General features: G+C 37.5%; 10 protein-coding genes across 10 annotated transcripts; 6 read left to right on the top strand and 4 right to left on the bottom strand.

The window, feature by feature from the left end:
- Nucleotides 1–110: 110 nt before the first annotated feature.
- On the bottom strand, nucleotides 111–1,753 carry C9374_009978 (uncharacterized protein; the record flags this gene model as incomplete). Its single annotated transcript, XM_044700224.1, has 3 exons — nucleotides 111–351; nucleotides 429–920; nucleotides 969–1,753. 3 exons carry the CDS (start codon nucleotides 1,751–1,753, stop codon nucleotides 111–113), a joined length of 1,518 nt encoding a protein of 505 aa, XP_044544529.1.
- Nucleotides 1,754–1,841: 88 nt separating this feature from the next.
- C9374_009979 (uncharacterized protein) lies at nucleotides 1,842–3,229 on the bottom strand (the record flags this gene model as incomplete). Its single annotated transcript, XM_044700225.1, has 2 exons — nucleotides 1,842–2,553; nucleotides 2,679–3,229. 2 exons carry the CDS (start codon nucleotides 3,227–3,229, stop codon nucleotides 1,842–1,844), a joined length of 1,263 nt encoding a protein of 420 aa, XP_044544530.1.
- Nucleotides 3,230–3,829: 600 nt separating this feature from the next.
- Nucleotides 3,830–6,124, top strand: C9374_009980 (uncharacterized protein; the record flags this gene model as incomplete). Its single annotated transcript, XM_044700227.1, has 1 exon — nucleotides 3,830–6,124. One exon carries the CDS (start codon nucleotides 3,830–3,832, stop codon nucleotides 6,122–6,124), a length of 2,295 nt encoding a protein of 764 aa, XP_044544531.1.
- A 252-nt stretch (nucleotides 6,125–6,376) lies between these two features.
- C9374_009981 (uncharacterized protein) lies at nucleotides 6,377–7,153 on the top strand (the record flags this gene model as incomplete). Its single annotated transcript, XM_044700228.1, has 1 exon — nucleotides 6,377–7,153. One exon carries the CDS (start codon nucleotides 6,377–6,379, stop codon nucleotides 7,151–7,153), a length of 777 nt encoding a protein of 258 aa, XP_044544532.1.
- Nucleotides 7,154–7,460: 307 nt separating this feature from the next.
- Nucleotides 7,461–11,234, top strand: C9374_009982 (uncharacterized protein; the record flags this gene model as incomplete). The annotated part of the gene is made up of 1 exon (XM_044700229.1): nucleotides 7,461–11,234. One exon carries the CDS (start codon nucleotides 7,461–7,463, stop codon nucleotides 11,232–11,234), a length of 3,774 nt encoding a protein of 1,257 aa, XP_044544533.1.
- A 136-nt stretch (nucleotides 11,235–11,370) lies between these two features.
- On the bottom strand, nucleotides 11,371–13,302 carry C9374_009983 (uncharacterized protein; the record flags this gene model as incomplete). The annotated part of the gene is made up of 4 exons (XM_044700230.1): nucleotides 11,371–11,540; nucleotides 11,591–11,708; nucleotides 11,775–12,245; nucleotides 12,295–13,302. 4 exons carry the CDS (start codon nucleotides 13,300–13,302, stop codon nucleotides 11,371–11,373), a joined length of 1,767 nt encoding a protein of 588 aa, XP_044544534.1.
- A 991-nt stretch (nucleotides 13,303–14,293) lies between these two features.
- Nucleotides 14,294–15,047, top strand: C9374_009984 (uncharacterized protein; the record flags this gene model as incomplete). The annotated part of the gene is made up of 2 exons (XM_044700231.1): nucleotides 14,294–14,340; nucleotides 14,510–15,047. 2 exons carry the CDS (start codon nucleotides 14,294–14,296, stop codon nucleotides 15,045–15,047), a joined length of 585 nt encoding a protein of 194 aa, XP_044544535.1.
- Nucleotides 15,048–16,451: 1,404 nt separating this feature from the next.
- C9374_009985 (uncharacterized protein) lies at nucleotides 16,452–20,909 on the bottom strand (the record flags this gene model as incomplete). The annotated part of the gene is made up of 1 exon (XM_044700232.1): nucleotides 16,452–20,909. The coding sequence occupies one exon, from the start codon at nucleotides 20,907–20,909 to the stop codon at nucleotides 16,452–16,454; it is 4,458 nt and encodes a 1,485-aa protein (XP_044544536.1).
- A 591-nt stretch (nucleotides 20,910–21,500) lies between these two features.
- Nucleotides 21,501–23,342, top strand: C9374_009986 (uncharacterized protein; the record flags this gene model as incomplete). Its single annotated transcript, XM_044700233.1, has 5 exons — nucleotides 21,501–21,801; nucleotides 22,181–22,481; nucleotides 22,591–22,687; nucleotides 22,797–22,883; nucleotides 22,998–23,342. The coding sequence occupies 5 exons, from the start codon at nucleotides 21,501–21,503 to the stop codon at nucleotides 23,340–23,342; spliced, it is 1,131 nt and encodes a 376-aa protein (XP_044544537.1).
- An 849-nt stretch (nucleotides 23,343–24,191) lies between these two features.
- C9374_009987 (uncharacterized protein) lies at nucleotides 24,192–26,819 on the top strand (the record flags this gene model as incomplete). Its single annotated transcript, XM_044700234.1, has 2 exons — nucleotides 24,192–24,431; nucleotides 24,669–26,819. 2 exons carry the CDS (start codon nucleotides 24,192–24,194, stop codon nucleotides 26,817–26,819), a joined length of 2,391 nt encoding a protein of 796 aa, XP_044544538.1.
- Between the last annotated feature and the right edge of the window lie 20 nt (nucleotides 26,820–26,839).

Consider the following 26,839-nt stretch of genomic DNA (forward strand, 5'->3'; position numbering starts at 1 on the left):
GGTTTCACTAATTGATAAAAAATAACATGACTTTAATGTTATAATTTTCTAATGAATGTAAACAATAGACTGATTCAAACCATGTTGAATTCTCTAGTCTATTATGAGAGTTATTTTAGACAGCAAAAAAGGGCTGTCCAACTTCCAGATTGACCAATCTTTTCAATATTTTTCACTTTCTCGAATTGAAGGGAACCAGAGACGTCATGATTATCTTCATCGCGATCATGTGAGGCCCAGTACAATTCAACCTTACTAAATCCTGCTTCATCGAGAGCTTCTTTCAATTCTCGCACTCCCCATTTACGAAATTGATAACTGAACGCTTTTTTAATCCAATGATCACTGAGTCTAATAGGAGTTCAGGAATTGGTGGAAACAACGTTCAGCAGTGTTTAGCAGTAATAAAAAGAAATTATAAAACCTACTTGAAGTGAATGTGACATGTTAAAATATCTGTAATTGGATTGTAACTGGTTTGCTCAAATTCATACATGATACCTCCAGGCAAATCCTTTCGGACACGTTCTCGATCGTTGACTGACAACATTTTTGCTCCTCCAAGCAGGTCCAATAGAAAGATGGAGCCATAATCAGCCATCGATTCTCTCACTTTTTTAAAGTATAAAATCAAATCTTTTCTCTTGTGGAGAAGACACACACTGTAATTGTAGGCACAAATAATATCGGCCTTTCTGAGATAACACTTTCCAGTGTCTTCGTCTTGAGCGAGCAACAATTCACAATCTCGTAATTCTTCTTCCCAATTGAATTCGAGAACATTCTTGGTAAATGTGTAAATTCTATCACTCACGTTGAATTTTGAATATTTTGTTTCCATGTTGTGTTTTCTTCCCCATTGAATAGTGTCATGATCTAAATCAATACCAATGGAAATATTTTCAACTCCTCGTTTGGCCCTAATAACGTTGAGCTTGATATTCAAAGAAAGAATTACAAATACCTACCATTCACAACACAATAGACCAGTACCACAAAAATCTTCCCTGAAAACATGTGGTGCTTTTTGTTGAAAATACGTCTTGAACATTTTCTCAAATAAATTCACATCATCTCTTGACGACTGCACAGATTGCTGGTACAAGTGGTGAATGTCAACCTCAATCTTGTTTCCTTCTTGTGCATTGTGATAAATATTTCCAGAGTGAACGGAACTGTCGTGTTTGTTGACAATCTCTGTTTCTTCTTGTTCCTCATCCGCTGAGGGATTTTCTTCACTACCGTGCTCTTCCATTTTTCCATTCTTCTTCATGGATGGTTCCGAGCTCGTATGAGATTTCAAGTGAGGCTTTGATATGAAATCGCTCAAGCATTGGTTCAATAATTGAGCACCAAAATTCTTAATAATGTTCTTTTGTAATTTCCTAGACTGTGCAAGAGGAAATATAAAGGGAGAAGCTTCATCGGAATCAGGATTTTTCATGGCCTGAATTAATAATTTTACCTTCTCTCCGTCCTTCTTTTTCAATCGATTACTGATCATAAATTGAGAAGCATTGAAGAGAAATTGAATCTCTGAATTGATATGTTGCTTCTTCATAGGCCCTTCTTCTTCTTCCTCGGAATCAGCAACCTGTGGTTCTTCCTCTTCATCGGAACCTTCTCCTTCGTCGTGTTTCAGCTCATCAACATTTTCCTCTTGATGATCTTGAACCAAAGATTGATTCCTATACCATTCGAGCCTTTGTATCAATTCTTGCAATGAAATTTTATTCGGTTCCGAATTTTGCATTTTTTTTCGAAAAAAGGAAACCTCAAAGTTTTATTAGTTTTTCTTCACTATTGAAACATCAATTGAACGTTGCATGAAACAAGCTTCACTATTGAACGACCGTCATGCTTTGTTCCAAGGTTGTTTCATTCAAAGGAATGTCCTTTGTCTCTACAGTTTCAGATTTTGGTTCATCCTCAGTATCATCTGTTGAAACCTTTTGATTTCTTCCATTTGGTATTTTCTTATTTTCAGAACTCTCATAATAACTAGTGCTACTGGACTTCATGGATTCCTCTTTCCATAAAGGATTGTACAATAGTAATACAAATACAACGAATAACACGACACCAAATGCTTGTAAAAAGTAATCAAGTACATGTAAATATCCTGCAAAAGTCGAAGTAATAAAGGAGCAAATAATGGATAAAATTTGAAGAAAGGCACTTAGAATCATTCCTAGCATGAGTGTGACAATTTTAGTGAACGGTCTTTGTGAATTTCGAGATTTTTCATCTTTGGCATTTGACACTTGGCGACTTGTTTTTTTGACGACATAGAGCAAACGCGAAGAAACACATATAAATACAATCAAGTTCAATACGCAAATTAAAAAGAAGATCACAAAGAGTACAATTTGCAATGGAAGTGAAACAGATTTTGACAACAGTGACATTTTCACTAACAAGTTCATGATGGCATTAATTAAATTTAAAATTCCAAGAATGAAGCAAAAGCATAGATTCACAGAGAGAAGTGTCCATTTGAGTATGAGATGAAATTTTCTGGACATGGCTCCAGCAGAAGCAGCGGTGGTTAAACTGAAAGAATTCATGTCAAAAATGTCACAAATTTTCCAAATTTAAACATTTCGCCAATTCACAAAAAATCAGTTGTTCAATATAAATACCCAACAACAATTAACATATTTCACGAGTATACTTACAACACTGATTGAACAAAGCCAGTAATTAAATTAATGGTCACAACTTCTGAAAATGCCAATGCATTTTCCACGACACCGCTCACCCATAACACCACTCGATAATCCAACAAATTCGGTAACTCTGTCCATTCAATACCATTCATATAGAGAGCTGTTCCATTGTACACCACACGTACGGCCAATGCAAGAATTTCAATAATGATCAGAACAGCAACAAAGAGAAAGAGAATGTGTTGATTTCGTTTCATTCCTTGTTGTCGAGATTTCATATAAAACGCAATAAATATGAAAAACAAGACGCTCAGAACAAGAATGAACAGAATCGAATTGACGAGAGAAGGTATATTCTCGGCGGCTTCTGGAATTTTACCTGAAGTCAAATTCACGTTCGTCGCTGCCATGGAAGCAATTTTCACAGACTCCCAGGTCGAAGTTTCTTTCAAAACCAATGATGATGAAGAAACTGGGATGGATGTAATTTCATGAAGAGAGTGCATGGTTGGAATATTTTCTTTGGTATTTTTTGAAAAATGATAACCTTGTTGTTGCATGTCCAGTTATTTTGTTGGACATTATAAACCTTCCATTTTGGTGCGACTTTTTCCGAATCGGTAAGTGCAAGAAAAAAACGTGTCAGTAGATTCCATTCAACACGCTCCTTCTACTGACAACAGCAAGCTCCTTCCGTATTAAAGCTTACAAGATGATGATTCGTTGTTATTATTCAATCAAAATCATTGAAAGTTCTATTTGTTGTAAACAATTTGTGGTCCCAACTATGAGGTGCAACCAAAAAAAATGTAAGAATCTCATCATCACGATAAGAAGACATGATAGTGGATATAATACGTAATAATTGTTCGAATCGGAATCTCCAAGGAAGATTTCTGATGTAATCCAATCATTATTTCTAAATTTTTAGATACAAGATATGAACATAGCCATGGACAAACGGATGAATAATTGCTCTCTGTGATGCGCTATCCTGAATATCCAATGCTCAGTGTTGAACGATACTTTCCAATTAAGCCACAGGGAACACAGTCCTTAAATTTGGAAATAGGCAAAATTTGGACAAGATGATGTCTTGACCAAGAAGCCTCATGGATTCTTACTGTGTCTCAACGCTAGACACAAAACCGTTTCGAAAAATGATCAGCACATCAACACTCTTACAAGAATGGGATTCACAATTTCTCAATGTAATCACACAAGCGTACAAAACCATGTTGAAAAGCAATAATAATAACCATGATGAGAGCAACCACCACTCGAGTAGTGGTTGTATCAGCGAATGGACACTAATGAACCAAATAGCCGAACAGGTTGCAGAAATAACCTCTAGTTCCTACGCATTAATTTTGAAAAAGGTGTATCCTGGCCAACATGATCGAGCAGGTTGTGATACTCAACCGCCGCCTTCACTGGCTGCGATTGGTTTAGCAGGTTGGCATCGAGTGACTGCCAAGGATCAAAATATTACCATACCCCCCAAGTTGATATTTCGTACACAGGGTTCACACGCATTGTTCGTAACTGCTTTTCTTGAGAATAGACATGTTGTGTGCAATGAAATGCCACCTCGAGGGAACAAGCCAACCGCTCATCCAGATTTGGAGAATGTGATCTGTTCTCCGATATGCTACGGCACAGAACCCATTGGAGTGTTAATTATTGCAGACAGACACGGTGGATACAATGAAGAAATGACACGACCGATGACATGTTTATGCAATTCACTGGCTCATATTATTAAGGTTCTTGAATTACATTGTGGTTCTGAAGATTCTGAATCAAGTGAAGAGAGTTCTGACACTCAAAGCCACACAGGAGGAAGTAATAATCAATCATGTCCTCATCTTTCGAACAATACAGCACGCGTGGATATGGAAGGAAAATTTGAAAAAGAAAATGAATTGCTGAAATCTGCTGAATTGTCTCTGGCTCTATTTAAAGCAGTTCAGGATAGTATCATTGTGCTTGATAAGGATTTATGTATTACGTCAATGAACCCCAGTGCTAAGGACTTTTTTAATTATCAACCTGGACAAAAGAATGCTCACATTTCAGAATTAATTCCTGATAATATTGAGCAACAACTATTTTGGTCAAATTTCACGCAAAAACAGGGAATTATTGGGTTCAAAGGAAAAGCTCTTGCAAAGAGAAGAATAGCAGAAATTGCCAATGTCTCATCAGCCATTCATCCACCTCAAACCATGACAGAAGCTAATACGACCTATAATTTTGAATATGTACTTACACCAATTGCACTCTCTGTGAGCAGCTTCTTTTTTAGAAAGGAACCATACTTTGCAATAACCATAGCTGATGAATCAACGAAAGAAGAATTGAAAGACAAAATTAAGTTTCTTGCGTTCTTATCTCATGAATTAAGAAATCCCATTCAAGTAATCATTTCTGGAATACATGCCTTGATTGATTCAGCCAATTGTGAGGATACATCCGTTATTGCATCTCTATACAGCTCGGTGGAGTTCATAACCCATTTGCTTAACGACATGATTGATTTATCACAATTACAATCAGGTCATTTGAAACTGTGTGAATCTTCGTTCAATCTTAGAGAAAAGTTGGAACAAATTATGAACATGTCGTATTTTCATCAAAATGACAAGTTGAAAATATATCTTTCCATTGATGACAATGTACCGAACACTATTTATTCAGATGCCACCAAATTTCAACAAATAATCAGCAATATTTTGACTAACTCTTGTAAATATACGAAACAGGGAAGTGTTCACCTGAAATGCTCTTTTAATGAGCATGTGAGCCCTCCATTAATTAACTTTGAAATTTCTGATACAGGTGTGGGTATTGCACCGTCTGAAATTTCCCTTTTATTTAATTTGTTCAGAAGACTAGATAAGACACAATCAGAAACAATTGGAAGCGGCATTGGTCTAGCTCTCTCCAAGTTATTATGCGACATTTTAGGATATACAATTAGTGTTCAATCACAGTTAGGTGTTGGTACCAAATTCACAGTGAGTGTGCCATACAAACCTGAGGAAAAATTGACATGTACCCGATTCGCAAACAAAAGTTCCCAAACGAATACCATTGAACACAAACGAGTTCTCTTAGTGGATGACAATGAAATTATACGAAAATCACTAAAGAATATGTTACGACACTGTGTTTGTGAAGAAGCTGAGAACGGTGCTGAAGCGGTTCACAAATGTGAAACTAACCAATATGATTTCATTGTGATGGACGATATTATGCCAGTGATGAGAGGATGTGACGCTATCAGGGTATTGCGATGTGAAAAAGGTTTGAAAACTCCCATTATTGCCTTGACGGGCAACTCGTTACAAAACGAAGTAGCTGAACTTGAGAGAGCAGGTGTGGACAAAGTTTTACTTAAACCAATCACACGGTCAGAATTGATGTCGGTTTTGTGCCAGTTGCTGCCATAACTAAGGCACTTCACAGATGGTATTCGAAATGGCATTGAACTTTTTGACTTTCCAAATATTTGATGCTTTTACAACCACGAGCAGAGAGCAGCGAATGCATTGTTATTTTCCGAAAGTGAAAATTGTTGGACTCTCATTGGAATCCAGTTACTATGGAATGTTGTGAAACGATTGGTTCTTTTGACATCGCCCCTTTCCATCCCAAGACGACAAATAACGGATCACCACAAGTAATTCACTCCAAAAAAAACAATGCAAACCCAATCTTCACACAACCACATGAATCCGAGCAATCCAGAAGTGCCTCCTCCGAATACCATGTACTATTCACACATGGTTCAACCACAGCAACCCATCATGAATTACCCCAATGCGACTCAGCCTTCACACGTTGTTGTGGAAATGATGGCGGCGGTCCCTGCTACTCTGCCAATTACAAAATCTCAATATTTTGCGAGTCGTATGCAAGCCTTGGGAGACCAAAAGTTGAAACTTGTGATTCAAGAAGATGGTATTTGGATGTCCTTTTTCACCACCATTGTGGCTGTCTTGCTGTTTCCCGTGGCTATTTGTCTCGAGTGCTTGTTTAGTGAATTGTGTGTGGTTGTGTTGGCGATCCTGATCGTTTATTTGGCTATTGCATTTCCTATCATCTTGTTAGCAGCTCCATTGGTTATAATATACATCTTGTGGACAGAGACAGTGATGACCGTGATTTTGGATGACGCCAAACGAGAAATGTCGATCGAAGTTCGAAAACGATATTTCGCTGAATCCAGAAGTAATAGCATTGTGACCTCATGTCAAATTCCATATTCAGATATTGCACAAGTACTTTTATCAAAGAAAAAAAGAGCATCAAAACAAAAAGTCCTACTCGAAACAAGGCAAGGTCAACAATATGAATTCTCTCTGGGAATGAAAGAGGAGATTGCAAAGGAAGAATTGGACTATTTAACAAAGTTCTTCCAAGTAAGAGGAGTGGTGTTGGGTGAATGTTTCAAACAAACACCACAAATGTTGCCTTAATAAAATGGTATTGTAATATGAACACCCATCCACACAATTCGATTGGGTCATGATTTCATTTCTACACATGTCCTAAAATGGATTCCGAACCAAATGGAGCATGGTAAGGAGATTCAAGATTGTTAAAAATCAAAGTGATACTCCTTGTTTTACCACCACACAACAATCAATTATTATTTTCATACCATTCCACCACACGACCACGTCATCACTGCGCTCAACTCTCCGTTCATGAATCATTGAATTTCCAAGGTTCCCGAACAATTCAATGACTCAATCGTCATGTATCGGACCAAAGATGAAAAAAATGGCCCAAGTGGAAACAAGAAGGAATCTCGATCGAGAGGAGACTCCTTCTTTTGATTCTTCCCTTGAAGACTACTCGTCCATCCGAACAATAACCAGGAAGGATGGATCATGTCATGAACATGGGTCTTTGGATTCTTCTTCTTCTACCTTTTTGAAATTAAATTATGAGGCTCATCATTTCGTTCCTCATGAGGATGGAAAAAGATCATCAACAGCATCATTACTTGTAAATACTTGTAGTTCTTGTTCATTCTCTCCACTCTATAATCATCCTTGTACCAATCATTCCGAACGTCCAGAAAATATTGTAATCAGTAATAATCATCATCATTCTTACACCCATGAAACATCCGGTAATTTCTTCTCATTATCACTTTGGCCAAAAACAATGCAAACACAAAAATCATTCGGACCTTTTCCATTCATATATTTATTGAAAATCATGACGATCAGCATGATGGTCATGTGTTTTGGATTTTTAGGAACGAGTACCATGGTCGAGGCTGCTTCCTTTCGATTCATGAGTGAATTCACAAAAACTGCAAATACAACGGTTTTGAATGTTTTACCAAATTCAACCACGACTGTACTTAACAACGTGACAACCACAAATACCATTGGTTTTGGTTACTTTACGTATACATATGAAACAGATTCGTTGAGTTGGCAAATTTTGATGGACACAGAGTTGCCTTCATTTTCAAATTCAAGTTCGGTCATTTCATTGCGATTTTGGAGACTGGTTCATACCAATGTATTATTAACTCAATATGCAAAAACCTTATTCGTTCCAAAAGCCAACCTGACTCAGACACTGATTGAGAAAAATTTGTTAAATTCAACCACTGGTGTGACCATTGTTCCTGAGAAAATGCTGTATCCTCTCAATGGAACGACGAAAGGAAAAATAACGAATACTACTCTCTACCTGAGTGTGCCTGAAATGTTTGAAAATTCATTTGTGGTACAATTTTTTGAATTGGAATTGAACGCCTCTCTACTGCAAGATAATTCTTCAGAAAATGTCGTTCCAATGAGTGACAAAATTCTTGTCAAATTTTCATTATTCAAAGGAAAGAACCCAACTTATACGTATTCCGTTTTGGAAAAACTCAAAAATGCATTACGAGTCGTTTCTGTTTCAACCGTGGCATTCAAAAACTTGTGCAGTTCTGCCTCTCCTGTAGTTGCATTTGCATGGAACTCTTGGAAATTATGGTTTGTCTTGTTTGTAATTATTGCCATGCTTGGAGGCCTAGTTCTCTCATGGTGGAAACCATATTTTGTAGTATTTTTAGCGCTTGTTGTGTTGAACATTTCTGGAGTGATTAATGTGAGTCAGACATTGGCTGGTTTTTCAAACGATGGTATGCTCACAGTGTTAGTACTGTTCCCTATTGTGCAACCCATTTCTGAGAATTCACTTGTTCTCAAAATTTCCAAGGTTGTTTTTGGATCTCCCAAATATGGATTGTGGCTATGCATGCTTCGTGTGTGCTTATTTATTGCATTAGTGAGTCCTTTCATTAACAATACTCCAATTGTGGTTACTCTCATTCCGATTATTAAGGACTGGGCGAGAGTGAACAATATTGCTCCCTCTAAATTTTTAATTCCCATGTGTTTCATGACGTCTGCAGCAGGATTAATGACATTGATTGGTACCTCGACCAACATTGTCACCAATGGTCTCTACGTTGCCTATGGTTTCACACCATTTACATTTTATGAATTTTTCTATATTGGAAGTATTTTATCGGTTGTGACGGTGATTTATCTGTGTACTTTTGGCTTGTGGGTGTTGCCCAATAAGAAGGGTGGTATGTTCAGACTTGCCAGAGAACGTGGTGAGCAGTTCTTGACTAAGATTGCTGTGGATGATCCAAATTCACCTCTCATTGGAAAAAATAAGCATGCAATTATTCAATATCTTGGATTGGAAAAGTTGGAAGTGGTTGAAATTATTCGAAAGAAACAGAGACTAAGTACTTCTGCAAATCCCACTGTCACTGAATCAACCAATGCTGATACACCCAAAGTATCAATTGCCACTGATATGGTGGCAGCCAATGAGGATCAATCCACAGAAGATCCAGTAGAGCTCATCGTTCCAGTTCCAGACGATTTGACCATCATTTTAGGAGATGTCATTATTTTCAAAGGTCATCCCAATATGATTCTTAAATTGCACTCCAAGACTGGAATTTCTGAAAGCTTACCTGATGAAGGTGCTGGCATTATTCACACCATGTTGGGAACTGCTGACATGCAAATGGAAAAGCAAGCAGCTGTCAATATTTCCTCGTCACAACAGCCAAATGTGCAAATTGAAAATCTTCCAACAACACCACTTCCTGCTGATAGCAGTGACGGCAATCTCGTCGTGGAAATTAGTGAAAGCAGTGAAATTAATTCTTCCAATGATTTCATTCATGCTCACGATTCTTCCACTCCACAACTCGAAGTGGCTCCTCCCATTCCAAAGGCCACATTGAAAAGTCTATTGAGTGAACATCATGGTCTCTATGAAGCTGCCCTTAGAAAATCCATTCATGAAGAATATACTCAAGATGCGACTGCCTCCTCATCTCTGGATGTTGGAGTTGTGAATGAAGAACAACCACCTAAATCATCATCAACAGAAATTGCTGAAACTCAAACACCACAGAACGAGAGTGCTGTTCCTTCAGTCCACAACAATTCCAGTACTCCACAAATGACAACACCTGCAAGTGTCGATTCCTCAAGCGAAGATCGTTCAAAGAGCAAGTCTAAAAAACGATTGTCACTTGCCTGGTTTAAGAGAAAGAAAAAACCAGAAGTCGAGGCAGAACAAGACACCACAGAAAAGGAACCAGAATTTTTTGAGTTGATTATTAGTGTGAGCAATCCTTGTATTGGATTTAGTTATGCTGAATTTGAAAAACGATACGGAGTGGTCGTACTTGCTGTGCGTTATGTTGGTTTGGAAACAAAAACTGATGTCACCGATTTCAAAACATCAAACGTGAGTACAGGTGACACCTTACTTGTCATTGGAAGAGGAGAATTTTATGCCAAATGGCACGAATCCAAAGATTTTTATGTCATTTCTCGATGTAATGTGAATCCAAAAGAAAACAAGCCCAACAAATTTATTGTCAAAATTCCATTCACAAATAAGGAATTTAATTTATGGTGGTGGGAACATTTAATTTTCCCAATATTTATTGCCATGATTGCATGTGCCATTGCAGGATATTCCATGTTACAATGTGCCATGGTCACATTGTGTGTGGTTATTATTTTAGGTCTTATTCAACCTATCAAAGCATTAGAGAGTGTGGAATGGCCACTCATTGCCCTAATTGGATCTTCATTTGGAATTGGAACTGCCATCACACAGAGTGGAATGGGAGAAGCCTTTGCCGAAGTGGTTCGATTGATGAATATTCCAAATTTCTTGTTGCCTGCCGTTGTGGTATTGATCACTCTTGTAGTCACTGCTGTCATTACCAATAACGCTGCTGTTGCCATTACCTTCCCATTAGCCATGGCTGTTGCCATTCGTAATGGACTGAACCCACGATGCTTTGCCATGTGTGTTTGTATTGCTGCAAGTTCTGTATTTGCCACTCCAATTGGATATCAATGCAACATGATGGTTTACGGAACAGGAGGATATTCGTTTTTGGATTATGTGAAATCTGGTTTACCTCTCACAGTTTTATATTTTGTGTGTATTAGTGTATTCGTGCCATTGATTTGGGGATTGGAAGTACCAAATTTTTAACTTGCCTCAATGCAAAATACATGGAATTTTTAAAACAAAACGCTTTTATTAAGCGTTTCAAGATTACAAAGTACCTAACTTCCGTAGTCTCAAAAATAACAGTGTGAAATCCATTCTGATAATGTCTCAACCTCCTTTAAATATTCATTATTAATTTTCTTAATAGAATAACCATGAAAAGAGCTACAACGGCCATTGCAGAACATACTCCAAAAAACCAATATAAATTCTTAACACCTTGACCTGGCACCTTCATATTCATTCCCCAAATTCCAGCGATCAGAGTCACTGGTGCTAATAACACAACTATTCCAGTTGGTATCGTCATTATTCAGTGTAATAAAAGTGAAACTTACCAAACACTGTGATTCGATTCATGAAAACATCTGTTGCTTGTGAATGTTGGGCAATGTCGAGATGTACTCGAGAAAGATAATTGGAGTGAGTCTGGGCAAACGAATCACGTGCCATGTCCTACGCTCGTTTGGAATCCAATGAATGGATGTAATCTATCATTATATCGTGCACATTAACACTTACCAATCGTTCACAACATTGTTTCAAGTGATCCAAAATATCCCTCAAAAAATGTTTTGCCTCAGGATCCAAAAACGGAATTGGCAATTTAGAAGCCACCATAAATGCCACCATCTTTTGTTTGGGAAGTAACAGTTTTCTTAATATTGCAACTCTTCTCTTATTGAATGCTATTCTCCAGAGCAAGTCCTCCTTGTCTGATAAAGTCAAAGTAGCTGTAAACTCATCCACAGTGTCACATTCACGAATGACTTGGTCGACCTTTGGAACATAGACATCAACAATGGCATCCAAATAGGCATAAAAAATCCATGAAGGTGTCAATACAAAGAAAGATTGGCTGTGCTGTTCTGATGGACTGGTCGTATTAATATTCGTTGTTTTGTTCGAATCAGATTTATGGTCTTTCTTTTTTTGGTTAAATTCAAATTCTTTTTCAATTCTGTTAATGAGTAAATCTAAGCCTTCGATTGGCTATTGTAACGTTTCAGAAATGATACATTCACCAAAATTAAATACACACCTTATCATGGATGGTTAAAATACATCTCTCAAAAATTACCATATTCAAATAACACGGTAAATATTCATTCAACACTACCCTCCCTGTGGTTTGTCCAGTAATGCAAATAAATAAATAATTGTCAAAAGCTTCCCACTTTTCACCACTATCATTGTTGACACAGTCTTCAACCGTCAAGGGATGCAAATTAAAATAATATTGTAATTCCATCATGTCCTCAGAAGAACATTGTTGACAATCCATCCAAAAATGTTCTGTAGACTCCTCTTGTTTGGAGAGGTAAATAATCATTTCCTTAATGGTATGAAAGATTCGGCAATAACCAAGTCCAATTAAAAAGAAATGCTTTCCTTGTTGTAACAAAGATTGCGTGTCCAGTAACATTTCTCGTAGATTGTATTCATGGGATTCATGTTTTTGGGAGGACAATAGTGTCGCTCCATGAAGCACATGAGGTTCCCTTAATGTTTCATGTCTATTCACGTCATTGGTGGAACTTGCAGTGGTCGTCACTGGTTCCATCTCTTTCATGATCGTGTTTTTTTCACGCCTTGGAGCTCCTTCTTGTTTCAAATGTGGATAAGAATGTGGAACCTCCTGATCACTCAAAGTAGGAAATAACAATGGTAGTGTGTGTGGGGTGAACGGCAGGGATCGATTTTTATGTTTCTCCCATCCCATATCACTCAACGTTGATGGTCTTCGAGAGGTCATTGGAACAGAAGGTTTGTTGGTGTACAGGCTTGTCATGTTCGGCAGCAGCAGCATGCTGGATCTCCTCGGCGGGAAACTATTTTGATGATACTTGTTTGGTATGTTTTCATGAAGAAGAGGACGTCGTCGAGAGGGACTGGTAGTCATGTTTCCGAAATATGTATTTAGCATTTGATTTTCATGATGTATAACATTTGGAGTTGCTTGGTATTCCGAAATTAGTGGTTGTTGTTGTTGTTGTTGTTCTTCTTCTTCCGTTGTAACTTGGAGAAGGGTTGAATGAACGGGTTGCATACTGTACACGTTTTTGAAATTAATGTTATTACAATGATATTATTATGTTTTAAAAGCATTCACCATTGTTGAACATGTGATCTTATGATCGGGAATGGAAATGTTCCTGATATGGCCATAGTTGTATCATCCAATAACTTGTAGCATCTCGGAAGTGGTCTTTTGACTTGTATTAAGGGTTACCTCATTCCACCCATCAATACATTTGATAGAGCCGCCTTGGAGTTTGGCATTCCACAACAGACACATTTGCTGTTCCTCATCGAGCTTAAAATTGTTAAATTTTTTATATTGCAGTGAGTAGTATTCTTGAGTTGTTTTCCAAGTTTTCCTTCTCTGCTCTTCGTTAGAAAATTATTTCAATGTCGGATAGTATGTTGATCAAATTTGTTGTTCGTATTAATTAGGCTCCATTGAGTTGATTGGGGTTTCTTCATCATGCTGTAGGGAAATGCGGTCAGCAACATCCATTTTTCTCTTTCCTTGGGCTGATGAAACATCTATTCCTTCACGAGAGTTATCAATTTCCGGGTTGCTTGTTGGAGAAATTGTGTGCTTTTGTTGCCATTTTGATATTTTTTAAGTTTTTCTCATCAACCATTTTCAGAGTCTCAAACGAAGGAAGTAAGATCACTTGGTAGTTTCGACACAGCCACAAACACTGTTTCTTGTGTAGATCATCCACAATATTTCTAATCTTTTGTTGAATTCTTCTTCCTGCTCTCTTGTATCTTTTGCAATGTCTGACTTCTGGTTGAGACCACTTCGATTGCGACTTGTCATACGTGCAACATAATCTACCAATTCTTTTGGCACCTCCTTAGCCCCATTTGGTTGAATAACCATTCAAATCAAAGGTGGTCTGAAATGTTCTTACTCCTCCAACACCACTACCACTCTCATACTCTTGTTCGAGTTGTTTCAGACGATAATATCCTTGTTTCAGTTTGACCCTCTCCACTCGCGATAATAATTCTGTAATTTCATCCTCATGAACGCTCAAACAAAAATCTTGAACACTATTATGCCAGCTGCGCAGTATGTCTATTAATTAATAAACAGTTACTTTATACCGGACACCCAAATAGAAAGATCACTACCTAGCCAATGTAATAACCATCCCAAAAGAATGTGGGGAACAATTCGAAAAAGTGGGATTTATAACTCCATCTAATGAACACCACAACGACGTGTTTGGTATTAACAGAGTTAAAGGTTCAGACATGATTATTCCAATAGGTTTCCAGTGTAAAGTGCAATCTGGAACTAACTTTGACCCCCATTCATATTTTAGCTCCACTATTCCTGAACTATTTTATCTCGATAATTATGGAAAACTGAAATCTAATACCCTCTACAATTTAAATTGTAATCATATTGAAGAAACCAAGATTAACAATGAAAATCTTTTCGTTGTGAAGAATAATTCAAAACAGAAAATAGATGATGCGAACGGTCAAGGCATGAAAGTTAGTTCAAATGCAAAATGGTACAATGACATAAGAAATGCTGTTTTACAAGTATTTAAATCATCAAATATGATGCATGTGTGTGTTGGACTTCACACAACTGAAACATTCTCAAAAGAGGTTGTAAAGAAATACCAGAAAAACTATTTATGCTCCTTCATTGACATGAGCAACTATGACTTACTCTTCGACAAAGAATGGGAGAGATATTTAAAGAACTTTTTAACCACAGTGGCAGAACGAGTGAATAGTGATAATAAGCATAATATGAAATAATATATCGAAACAACTCTATGCCATTGCTTTAAGGCGTTTCTCAGAAATAAATTGATCCTTATGCCTTGCAAAGGAATGGATGGTCATCTTAAAGTGTTTGATGCTATTATTCTAAAGTTGATCATCTACACTTTCATCCATTCAATTGTCTTGCTCACTTTCTTGTTGGTCATTGAGGATCATTCCAACGTCATTCAGTGAATAAAGAGTTCTTGTTCGATGGCATTATGAGAATAAATGTGGTTCTATCATTTGTAGATAGGAAACATTTGAGGTAGGTATCTGCAGATTACGAGCTTGAGGGCACAAAAGAAAGTGCTTGAGATCTCGTTCTCTTCACACAATCGGGTCTGGGAAACATTTCGAACGCAATTTTTGGACAACTCGACCGACAATGACAATACCAAGAAATGACAAAGTTGTGGACGAAGTGAAGAACAGACTCGCCCTCACTTTCTACGCTGAAGTACTTCAGCATCATACACTTGGTGTCAATTATGTTCTGCACTTCATATATTTGACACTCACGGTCTTGCCAAGAGAAATCAACGATTTGGATTATTTGTGAAATATACAGCCTGTTGACAGTGCGTGTAACAGCTCAGAACAGCTTTATGATGACAAAAAAACGAATACCAATCAATATTTAATTGATTTTATAATTGATCTGTATCTTGGAATATTTCAATGTAACGGACAAGTTTAATATTTATAATTGAACAGAATGATGTAAGGACAGTGCTCGAATATTCACTTTCATTTGGAAATTAATCAAACCTCTCCTCCCAAAAAAACAACAAGAATTATTTGTTGCCAACATGGGCAGAACTTTTTTAATATCGCTATTTCGCCTTGCTCTTCGTCTTAAACTTTGAAAAGGGGTGTAGATGTAAAACCAAAGAAACGCAAAGAAGTAAGAAATGATGAAGAAGAGATGAGTTGTGATCAAATCACTTGAACATTAATAAACCAAGCATCAAAGGTTGTGACAACGTTAATGTCAAATATCTAAAGCATAAATTAAGGTTAAACAATTAATATTCAACTACATGTACAAAAGATTCGAATAAGGTAGTCCCGCACAGTGTCATAATGTTCTTCCTTACCACAAGAGCATGTTAAGGGTAGGAGTGCGATGGAAAGTCATTTTGCAAACCAATGAAAGACCAAGCTCGAGTATGCAGAAATTTTTTTGAGTTTTTATTTTTCGTATCTGTTGTAACTTAAGAATATAGTTCAGTTTGATGGTAATTATTTTCAAACATAGCTCTTCGAATTTTTCCCAATCAGGTTTTGATGATGTTGCTGAAGCCAGTTCTCTTCATTTTTTTTAATTGATAGTTTTTAATACGAGATTTATTCATACCAAGCTCAATAAAGTCAACAGTCATTTAGGGCTCTCAATTACTTTCTCTCATCCCATTTTGGTGGAGCAATGTAAGAATAATGTTTGTGTTTCATGTTCCAATCCATAACGTCCTTCCAGTATTTGGACTTTTTCGAGCCAGGTGGTGCTTTGACCATGTTTTCAATAATGGACAATGTGGAGGAAGTTTTGGCAAATGCTTGTTGCAATTTTTGACAGGATGAATGAGTATGGATGGTATAGAAAAGCGCAGCCAAGGTTTGGAAAGGCCAACCCTTGTAATCCTTCGACCAAATATTGTAGGCCGCTACAAAGACAGCATCCACAAGTTTTTGTTTCAAAATAAAGTCTATCAAGATTTGAACTGCCTTATGATACTTGTCGTGAGCTTTAGCAGGAATGTTATTGCCCTTCTCGCAAACTAACTCGGGTCTCTTGTCATCATTTTCAACTTTTTGCCAAATGTTGCGATCAATTGGAAGATTGAATATCTTGTTAAAATAATGAAGTGCGTTGGTGGCAATGATAGACTTTTGCTGCAAACTAATTGTTGACAAAAAGCCGGACATGTTATGGTTGGTAATTTCAGACATGACTTCCTCTCCGTGGAATTTGATCAACTGATAGAAAAGTCTCCATGCATTACGATTAAATTCCATGTCAACATCATCTTTACACAACTCGAGAAGTTTGGTATAGAAGGTAGCGTCTCTGTTGAATAAAGCAAAAACTTCTGGAACTTTGATCAAGTGACGGAAAGCAACCAACATGGCAGAACGTGGTCTATATGTTCTTCTCAACTTGTCCTGTTTTCCAATAAAGTCCCACATGTTTTGAAGATTGGATTGAGTCACCTCAACCTTGGAGCCAGAATAGAGAGCTTGTTTGACTTCAACAGTTTCCTTCTTTCTCAAGAAACTGAATAACTTGTTTTTGCTTGAAGAATCGGATGTTTTTTCAGATGGAGCTTGAACCAATTGATTGCATACCAAATATTTGGCAAATTTAGCAATGAAGAGCGAACCCATAATAGTACCTTGATGCATTCTCTTTTGTGTCACTGTCGAAATTACTTCTTCGAGTACAATGTGGAAAACTCGAGTCTCAATAAGCCCCACAATCATGTGGAATGAAGCATCCTTCTCACCAAATTCATTCTTTTTAATGGTAAGAGATTCACTCAAGAATTCAAGAACCATAGAAGAGATGAGTGGAGGTTGAGAATCGAGCACAGCTCTCTCAGCAGACTTGACCAAGTCTCTCAATACGTTTTGACCATTCTTGTAATCTTTTGTCAGTAATTCCTCCCATTCCTTCAAGAGTGGGAATAATCTGGCTGTGGCATTTTGAACGTGGCTGAATTTACTACAGGCCAATGTTCTGATATTGGCCAACAGATCTGTGTCTTCTGATTTCAAAGCGTTCTTAATATCCTCTTTCCATGACAAGAAGAAGAGGAAGGTCATGACAAATTTACCCAAAGCTGTGACGGCTTTACATTTCGATCCAAGAATCTTCCAAATGTAAGTCTTCAAGAATGACTTGCTACATTTCAAATACTTGTTCACTTCTTCAATGTACTTTTCAAGTTTTTGGACAAGGAATTGATAAACAAATGGATATCCTCTATCTTCCTCGACCAATGATACTGTAATGCAGTTAGTATAATACAACAAGAGTAAATTGACAAGGAACTTGTCAACCATTCTTGTGAGAGCTTCATCCTTCTTTTTCGTGTCTGCAATGAGCACAATATTGATCACAGCGTTTCTAGTAGATTCTGTGTATTCAAAGAGTGGGCTTGGTACTTCATCAAAAAGTGTTACGGCACGAGCAATGAAATACATTGTTGAGTAATCATCCTCTTGAAGTATTTCAGAAATGATATCTCGAGCCATTTCAGTCTTTAAGAATTCTTTAACAAAGTGTGCAACTTTGGCATGGGTAAGTTGTGAGTTGCAATTGTGGAAATTGTGTAAAATTCTGATAAAGGTTTGTTTTGAAGTGGAATAGAACATTAATTCTCTATAAGTTCTAAGTGGAATTTCAACTCCGTTCTTCATCATGCTCATTCTGAGCTTGAGTTCAGTTTGAAGGAATTTTTGGAAGTAATCCAAATAGGTTGAGCTGGAGAAGATGTTCTCAAAGTGTTGAATGGTCATTTGAGAAGGGTGTTCAATTACATCTAAAATACTACATAGAGCATCAAATTTTTGTACCAATGCAAATTGATCCTCCTTGGGGAAATACCAACTGTTGAGTTGATTAAATCTCTTTTCATTGTCTTTTCTTGCGAGCACAATCTGCAAGAATTTGACATAGTTTTGAGACTTGAGATTAGCAAAGGTGATCACACCAAGATCGAACTCAGGTGTCTCGAATAGCACCTCTTTACCTTGCTCGAAAGTGTCACAATCTTTGGAAGATCTGACTTCTTCGTCGGTGAGATCTCTTCTTATGAGAGGCATTTGATGGGGATACTCACGACTTGCGTTGGCTTGTTCATATGCCATGGTTCCTTGAGCAGGTACGCAACTGAGCGATTTTTCTTGTCTCTGATAAACAATCCAACTTCTAATATTGTCTGGCTTAATTCTTTCACCTTGAGTAAGTTTGAGTGGAACAACCTTGGTCTCTGATGCAAAAGTTCCATGTCGAAGAGCTACGGCAGGTTGATGGAATGAGCCAAAAGTTTCCTTATTCTTCATCTTGGCGTCCATAACCTTTTGAATACTATTTTCAATTTCACGTTTAACATTGGGCTTGAGCTTTTCCCAGCCATTCAAGACTTCGTAACGTACAGAGTCATGGTCGTCATCCTTTCTATCCTCGTCGTCATTGTGGTCACCATCTTCACGATCTTCCTTTTCCTCTTCGCCGCTGTCGTTGTTTGAAGTTTGAACGCCAGCAACTTGGAATTTTGGTTCGTTCACTAACTTGAGACCCAACAAGTTTTGATATTGTGCAACGTGGGGTGGAAGGAATGGTAAACCGAGGCAAGTAATGGCCCAACGTATCATTGCCGTTTCATATTCCTTGAAGGTTTCATAGAATTCTGGTTTTGGTTCGAGCGGTACCAAATGTGATTCCCAAGTTTCATGACTTTCATTCATGTCATCGTCCATAATTGATGATTTCATGGAAATTGAAGAAATGTTTTCAGCAATACGTCTCGAGTTGAGCTTACTGGCGTCAGATCTGGTATTGTCTCCCTCATTCTCAGAAATAACTGGCCTTTGACATGGACGGAAATAATGTCTACCCATTACACGTGGCAATTGCAAATAACCCAATTTTCCTTCTACTTGTTTGCTCCAATTCAATAAAGCCTCTTCATACTCTTCAAAAGTGGTAAAACTATCTGGATCAGGTGCTGACTGATACAATTCAGGATCGTACTCATACTCATAACGATCCAACATACGAGCACGTTTCAGACATTTCACACCAATCTCTTCCTTATCAACAATGGGGCCATACTTTTTCAATATTTGTTCCTGTTCACTATTGTAAACAATTTTCTTATTTTTCAATTCTTTGGCTTTTGTGTAACCTTCACCAAATTCTTGTTCTGCACCCTTGGCACTAGATCCATAAGCAATTTTTGAGAATTTTCCTCTTCCTTTCATTTGTGTGGCATCTTGATTGGGCAAAGGCTCATAATACAAGTTGTACAAGGTACCATCTTCACCAAGAAATACAGGTTTTGATGTCATTCCTGAAGGTAAAGGCTTTTCTCCATTTTGCATACTTTGCAAAGTCTCCACTAAACGTTTCTGTTCCTCAAAAATAGCCTCATGAATCACGTCCACATGATGAGAATCAGCCTCTTCTTCCTCATGATGCACGTCTGTCTTTTTATCGGAATGATGATCATTCGAGTCGGCATCTCCCTCGACACTATTCTCACCACTTCCAGCACTACCAGTGCTATTATTATTATTACTGCTACTGCTACTGCTACTACTACTACTACTATTCACCTTCTGTTCCACATCTCCACTATAGACCAACAATGGACCCAAATAAGCCTTTTCCGTGAGCTGACCTCCCGTTCCTCCCACACACATATTCGCCTCAAATTCCCGAGAGTGTAAAAACGCAGGAGAACATTTTTTTTCCAAACGTTCCAACGCTGTTTGACCCACAACGGCTCGTTCTTTACGTTTGGCCATAGTTCCGAGTTCTCTCTTTCGTTCGGCTCTACGTTCTTCTTGAGTGGCATAAAATTCACGACGAGAGAGAGCTCGTTTGAGTGGATCTTGAGTTTCGAGTTGAAGTTTTCGTTCGAATTCTTCGGCTTCCACGGAGAGTTGTTGTTCGAGAAGATCCATCGTGTTGTTGTTTGGGTTGTTGTTATTAGGATTGGAATACTGATGATTCGTTTGGAGAGAGGACGAGTTCAGAAGGGCTGGAGACGATGATGAAAACCCTGCTGAGCTGGAGTGAACAAGAGGGGAATTGTTGAGAATGGCCCTCTTGTTGAGCGAAGTCATTTTTTTTAATAATTTGTGTGTGAGAAGTCTTTTGATTGGATGACACTTGACGTTGGGTATGAATGTTTTTTTCATAACACTTGAAGACCTCAATGTTTCATGAGTCATTTCGAACCAACTCCTATTGGTTTTCATTGGTTTCTATCAAGTCTGAAATTTCCAGACCAATTGTTGATGTGGATCTTGATTTTAAATGATTTGGCTCCCTGCAACACCCTTCAAATGTCATCATTGAGTTTTCAAAAAATATTCAACATCCAGCAGCGGTGTTTTGCCCTCTTCGCAATTTTCCCCAATCTCATAGCGAGCCCAACAACCACTTTCGACACTGTTCTTCTGTAACCGAAAAGCCGAAAGTCGACTCGTTCATCATCTTTTTGAAAAACCAACAACCAACACTTTTCGATCCATAGAGATTTTCTTCTGTATTCGTGTCGGCCGGTTTCCTCTTGTTGTAATTTCAAGTCTTGATACAATCAACAACAAGAATCAACGCCGAAGAAGATTTCATCATCCTCTTATGGATTTTCAATAATTTATATTACATCATCTCAACAACAACAACAAAACAATAATCAAATACATCACACAATGGGTTCTTGTCTCTCGGGTGGAGGAGGTTCCAAACCAAATAATAATAACAACAATGGAAGTAAGGATCCACAAAATGGTACTACTACTACTACTTCCAATTCAAACCATAATAATAACTACAACAACAACACGACCAATCATTCGCAACAACAACAAAATGGTCAAACCAATGTCAGCAACAACATGAATGGTAATAATGGATCAGTTTCTCATCGATCGAATCATCATGGTGGTTCGGAGAATGGACAGACAGAGGATATCAAGATTTTGTTGTTGGGAAGTGGAGAATCAGGTAAAAGTAAGTACTAGTCGATGATTGGTGTCAAGCGTCAAAAAACTGATCGCAATGGTTTTATTGAAATTTTGAAAATGATCATCAACGAACTACAACTGTTATTTACAACCAACAACAACAACAACGTGGTGGTGGTGCTTTATCATTTGTGTGCATCATTGTTTTATGTGATCTTGTATCAACAAAACTTTTCACATCAACACACCGCTGCGACACTTGAACGACATCAATGCATGGTACATCAAATTCTGACATATCATCATGAACCTTCATACGTTCATTGCCTATGTGTTTTTCATATCAACAACCATGCTTGGTCGTGAACCTCTCAAATGCCAATCTCAAAATTACCCCTGTTATATCTGTACCAATACTCCTTTAGGTACCCTTTTCAAACAAATCAAAATTACTGAGAAGGGAGGTTTCACAAAGGAAGAAGTGAGTCGCTATTTGAACTCCATCTATGGAAATATCATTCAAACAATTGATTCATTACTTACGGTTGTCAATGAAAAGGGACAATCAAAATTGCTTCCAACAAATTCGAATCGAGTTGCTCGAGTTCGACAAGTGACAAGCGATGATTCATTCCTATGGTGTGGAGTTCAACAATACAACGAAGATCTCGCTTTAGATATCGAAGAATTATACAAAGATCCTGCCATTACTGAAGCTTTTGATAGGTATCGATATGAAGTTCACGTGTTCGAAGGTGCTACCTACTTCTTTAAAGATTTAGTTCGATTAAGACCACCCAATTATATACCAAGTCAAACCGATATATTATTGCAGACAAAAGACGACAGGTATTAATGATACAACATTTGAATATAAAGGATATAGACTGAAAGTGGTGGATGTAGGTGGACAAAGACCTGAAAGAAAGAAGGTAAGAATTTGAAACTGCAATTGGAACCATTTATCGTTTTTTATTGAAATTGCTCAAATATTGTAAATTTCAATGATGATGAAAATGTTGCATTTCATGACGAACGTAGTGGATTAATTCATATGCCGGAGTTCATGCTGTGATATTTGTGGCAAGTCTTGGAGACTATGATCAAGTTTGTTACGAAGATGATCATGTATGTATATCTTGTAATAATTCTTGTTGACCATTTATGTTCTAACTCGAATTACGTTAACCATATTATGTTGTTGGTGATGAAACAATTCTCGAATAATTCTCGTGAGAATAGACCAATCGTATGTCGGAATCTATTGACCTTTTCGAAGAGACCATTAATAGTCGTCACTTCCAAAATACCATGATCATTCTCTTACTCAACAAGACGGATGTTTTTTCCCGAAAAATCAAAGAAAAGTCCATACGGACTCTTTTCCCAGATTATGAAGGAGCTGATACTTTTGAAGAATCTGTGAAATTTATTGAAAAGAAATATCTTGACGCCAACAAGTATGATCCTAACAGAATTTTCACATTTTGGAGTTGCGCCACAGAAACGGAATCCATAAAACAAGTATTTAACTCGGTGAAAGACAAGGTGCTAGAGTTGAAGATGGCTCAAAAACCAAATGCATAGAATACGAATTATTCATGAAGCACTCTATGAATGTATTGCAAGAAACGAGAGTCCATACTCTCCTCTCTCGATCCATCACAACTATTTGTGACATGAGCAGCAAACGTGTTTCAATCACACATTTGCAACTATTTTACCTCAACAACAACACCAACATTGGCCAATTTATTTCACAACAACAGTCCTATGATTTTTTTATAATAATTATTCAAAAATAGTTTACATGTAGATTCGTACTGTCACGACCATTCACAACATCACGATAGCCCTCCTTCATCTCTTTTCTCACTACTCCATTTCCAAACACAAGCTTCTCACCCAAATTCCAACATACATATTACCTTCCTTAAAACCACACTACTTTTCCATAATTCTCTCCTCCATTTCAATGTTCAATAAACCAAAATCATTTGCATCAATTTCATTAAGATTGGATGAGAAACGACCGTGACGATATGCTCTCAATCATGATTGAGGACTCGTAATTTTCTTTTTGCATCAACTTTTCTTCAGAGAATTCTTGCTGAAGGCGGTGAGCAAACCTCCTTTTGCACATGTTCCTTATTGATCGTATCCTATGGGAGCGTTTAGGTTGAGGATATGAAATCACGTGTGCCAAAAACGAAAGAATATTTAATGAAATCATTTTTCCATCACACAACAAGCTCCCTACGCCCACCTTGATAACAGCGTTATTGATATTTTCTCTGTTTCTTTGTTCTTTCCAAAAGGAACAAGGCAGAGAATATACTTGTCCTCCAGTGAAAATTTCGGTTCCATCTCAACCTCTTCAACTCGTCGAATTCATTTCAATTTTTCAAAAAGATTTTTTTTGAATCTCAGAAAAAAATGCCTTTACAAGCCTTGCAGAGTTTTTTTTCCGGCTCGACGCTGCTGGCATCATCATCTTCTCATGAGTCTGTTATGAGCTCTATTTATTCATCATCCTCAACATTGTTATCCTCATCATTGATTACTCCATCGGGGTGGCCTTGGTTTTTTAATGTATCTTCTTGTGAGGGATATCCATCGTTGACCACACAAATGCCAGATAGTATGGATCTATGTGTGTGGAGAGGATGGTTTTATGTAAGTAGTAGTAGTTGTTGGAAAGTGTGTTCTAATGTCGGAATTTGTTAATATTGTTTGGTAAATACCCCAAATATTCCAAATATTTCGGAAATGTGTGATGATGATCATCCAACTATTCATGAATGGCCGTCTCGTCATTCCGTTGATTGATATTTTACCATTGTATTTATATTTCTTTTTGCTGTCATTAAAATCCAAACAATCATGTGTATTACGACCATGCCGATGATATAGTTTATCGCTCTAATTTTTGGATTGGTAGTTGTTAGTGGTGCTATTTTGACAATTACCACTTGGATTCTTTTTGGCGTTCTCAACCTTTGTAAATGTCTCTTCGGAACTGGCTCACGTAGACGAAAAGGATATCAACGAATCGGAGAGGAACCCATTTCCAGAGTGTTACACAGCGAATACGGATCAGGAGATTTATCATATTCATCAGGGGGCGATTCTGTGTTTACTAAGATTTGTGGAGCTTCATATTGCTGCTTGATGATGAGTGTTATTTTATTGGCACTTTGTGGAATTGGTTTTTCGATTGCATTCTTTGTTGGATTAGATAGAACATCAAAGCCCGTGTATACTGCCCTAGACAGTGCTAAGAGTGCCCTCAATGAAACTATAGTTATCATGTCAAACACTACGTACACACAAGGTTTGACAAATTTTTTGCTAAATTATGGTACTACTAGTAATGTTGTCGCTAGTGCGATTCCACAAGGTCAGGCCTACTTGACAAATGCCGTTGTCGACAATGATGACAGACTACATTTAGAAGATTTGATTTATAACAAGTTGAATGATTCTATGAAAGCACTGTATGAAAAATCATTCAAAATTTACGAAATTACTCAAAAATACGACAACATTGTCAAGACAAGTAGCATTGATGTGTTCCAATTGGATGACGTTTACAATTACACAAATTTAATGCCTGAGGGTCTTGTGAAACAAATGTTAACAAGTCATAGCTATTTACTAGAAGCTCTTACTCTCACGCAATTCATTGTAGATCGTCTCAACTATACAAACAATGTTTTCCAAGGTAACACCTATTCCAATTGGAACAGTATGTGGAATGAAGTTTTTGGACCGCTCGCTCTTCAAGCTCCAACCATTCCTTCACAAGTTGGACAGTTTGAAGATGTGATTGGAAATGTCACAACTCCAGGAGCCGAACTCTACGCACAAGACGTGATTACCAAATTTGAAATAGCCTACATGTCATCCTTTATTGGATTCTTTGTCATTGCCTCAATTGTTGCAATGACTGGTGGAGTGGGTGTCACGAAAAAATCCTCTGGTATACTCACTCTTGCATGCTGTTGCAGCTGTTCCGTCTTGATTTGGCTCATGCTTCTTGCAGGTGCTGGTATTGCCTTGTTAATGGCAGTGGGACCATACTGTATCAATGGTGACAATTTGTTTAATCCTGAAAATATGAATCAACCACATTCATTCTCTCACTCTTCATTCGAGTACTACCTCATGAAAACTCAACAAGACGGTCATTTGGCATTACCACCATCCACAATCTTTGGAAATTCTGACTTGTTTGTTCACAATTATTCATTCGTAGTGAATGTGACACGATTCTTCTTGAATTGTGGTGGACAAAACTTTGATCAAAAACCTGATGAGTATCAAAATGTTCTCAATGTGATTGAACTTGCTCAACAAGGACACTATGCCACCTCAGATGATTATCAAACATTCTTTGACAATTTTATCATGGGAATGGAAAGTTTGAACGTTACGTATCAAGGAAATCAGATAGCTACAAGTGGACAACTGTTATTTATTGAAATGAATACAATTTTGAATCAAGGATTACCAAATATTCAGGCAGGTCTTTCCTCCTACATGAATGCTTTGGACCAATTCAAGAGCCGTGTGAATAACAATTCAAATTATGAAAACTATGAGGCTAACAAGGAAGAAATTACTAACTTCCAACATGAAATGACCACTCTGTTGGATTCATTGTATGACTCTGCGAATCAGACCATATTCGTTGAATATGCCAACGCAAACGATTGGTTCCACACCAAATCATACCCTGAATTTGTACAAGGATACCAACTTGGAACCACCTTCATGTTGAATTTGGAGAATAACTTGGAACCTGCTGCATCTTCATTGGTTGATGCTGCTCAAGTCGTTGGAGAGATGCTCAACGAGTTGAAAGTTAAAACCAAGTGCAGCTTTATGGTAGACACTTCTACCCAAGTGACAAACGATATTTGTGGTATTATGGCTATTTCAACATTTGGAACCGTTTCAGCTCACTTGCTGATTGTATTCACTTTATTTGCAGCTTTAATTGTTGGTGTGGTGCTTTCAGGTAGATTCAAAGCGCAATTATTGAATGGTGGGATTAATTAAGTTGTAAAATAACATTGAAT

This window comes from Naegleria lovaniensis, assembly GCF_003324165.1.
Source record: "Naegleria lovaniensis strain ATCC 30569 chromosome Unknown tig039, whole genome shotgun sequence".
Lineage (NCBI taxonomy): Eukaryota > Heterolobosea > Eutetramitea > Acrasida > Naegleriidae > Naegleria > Naegleria lovaniensis.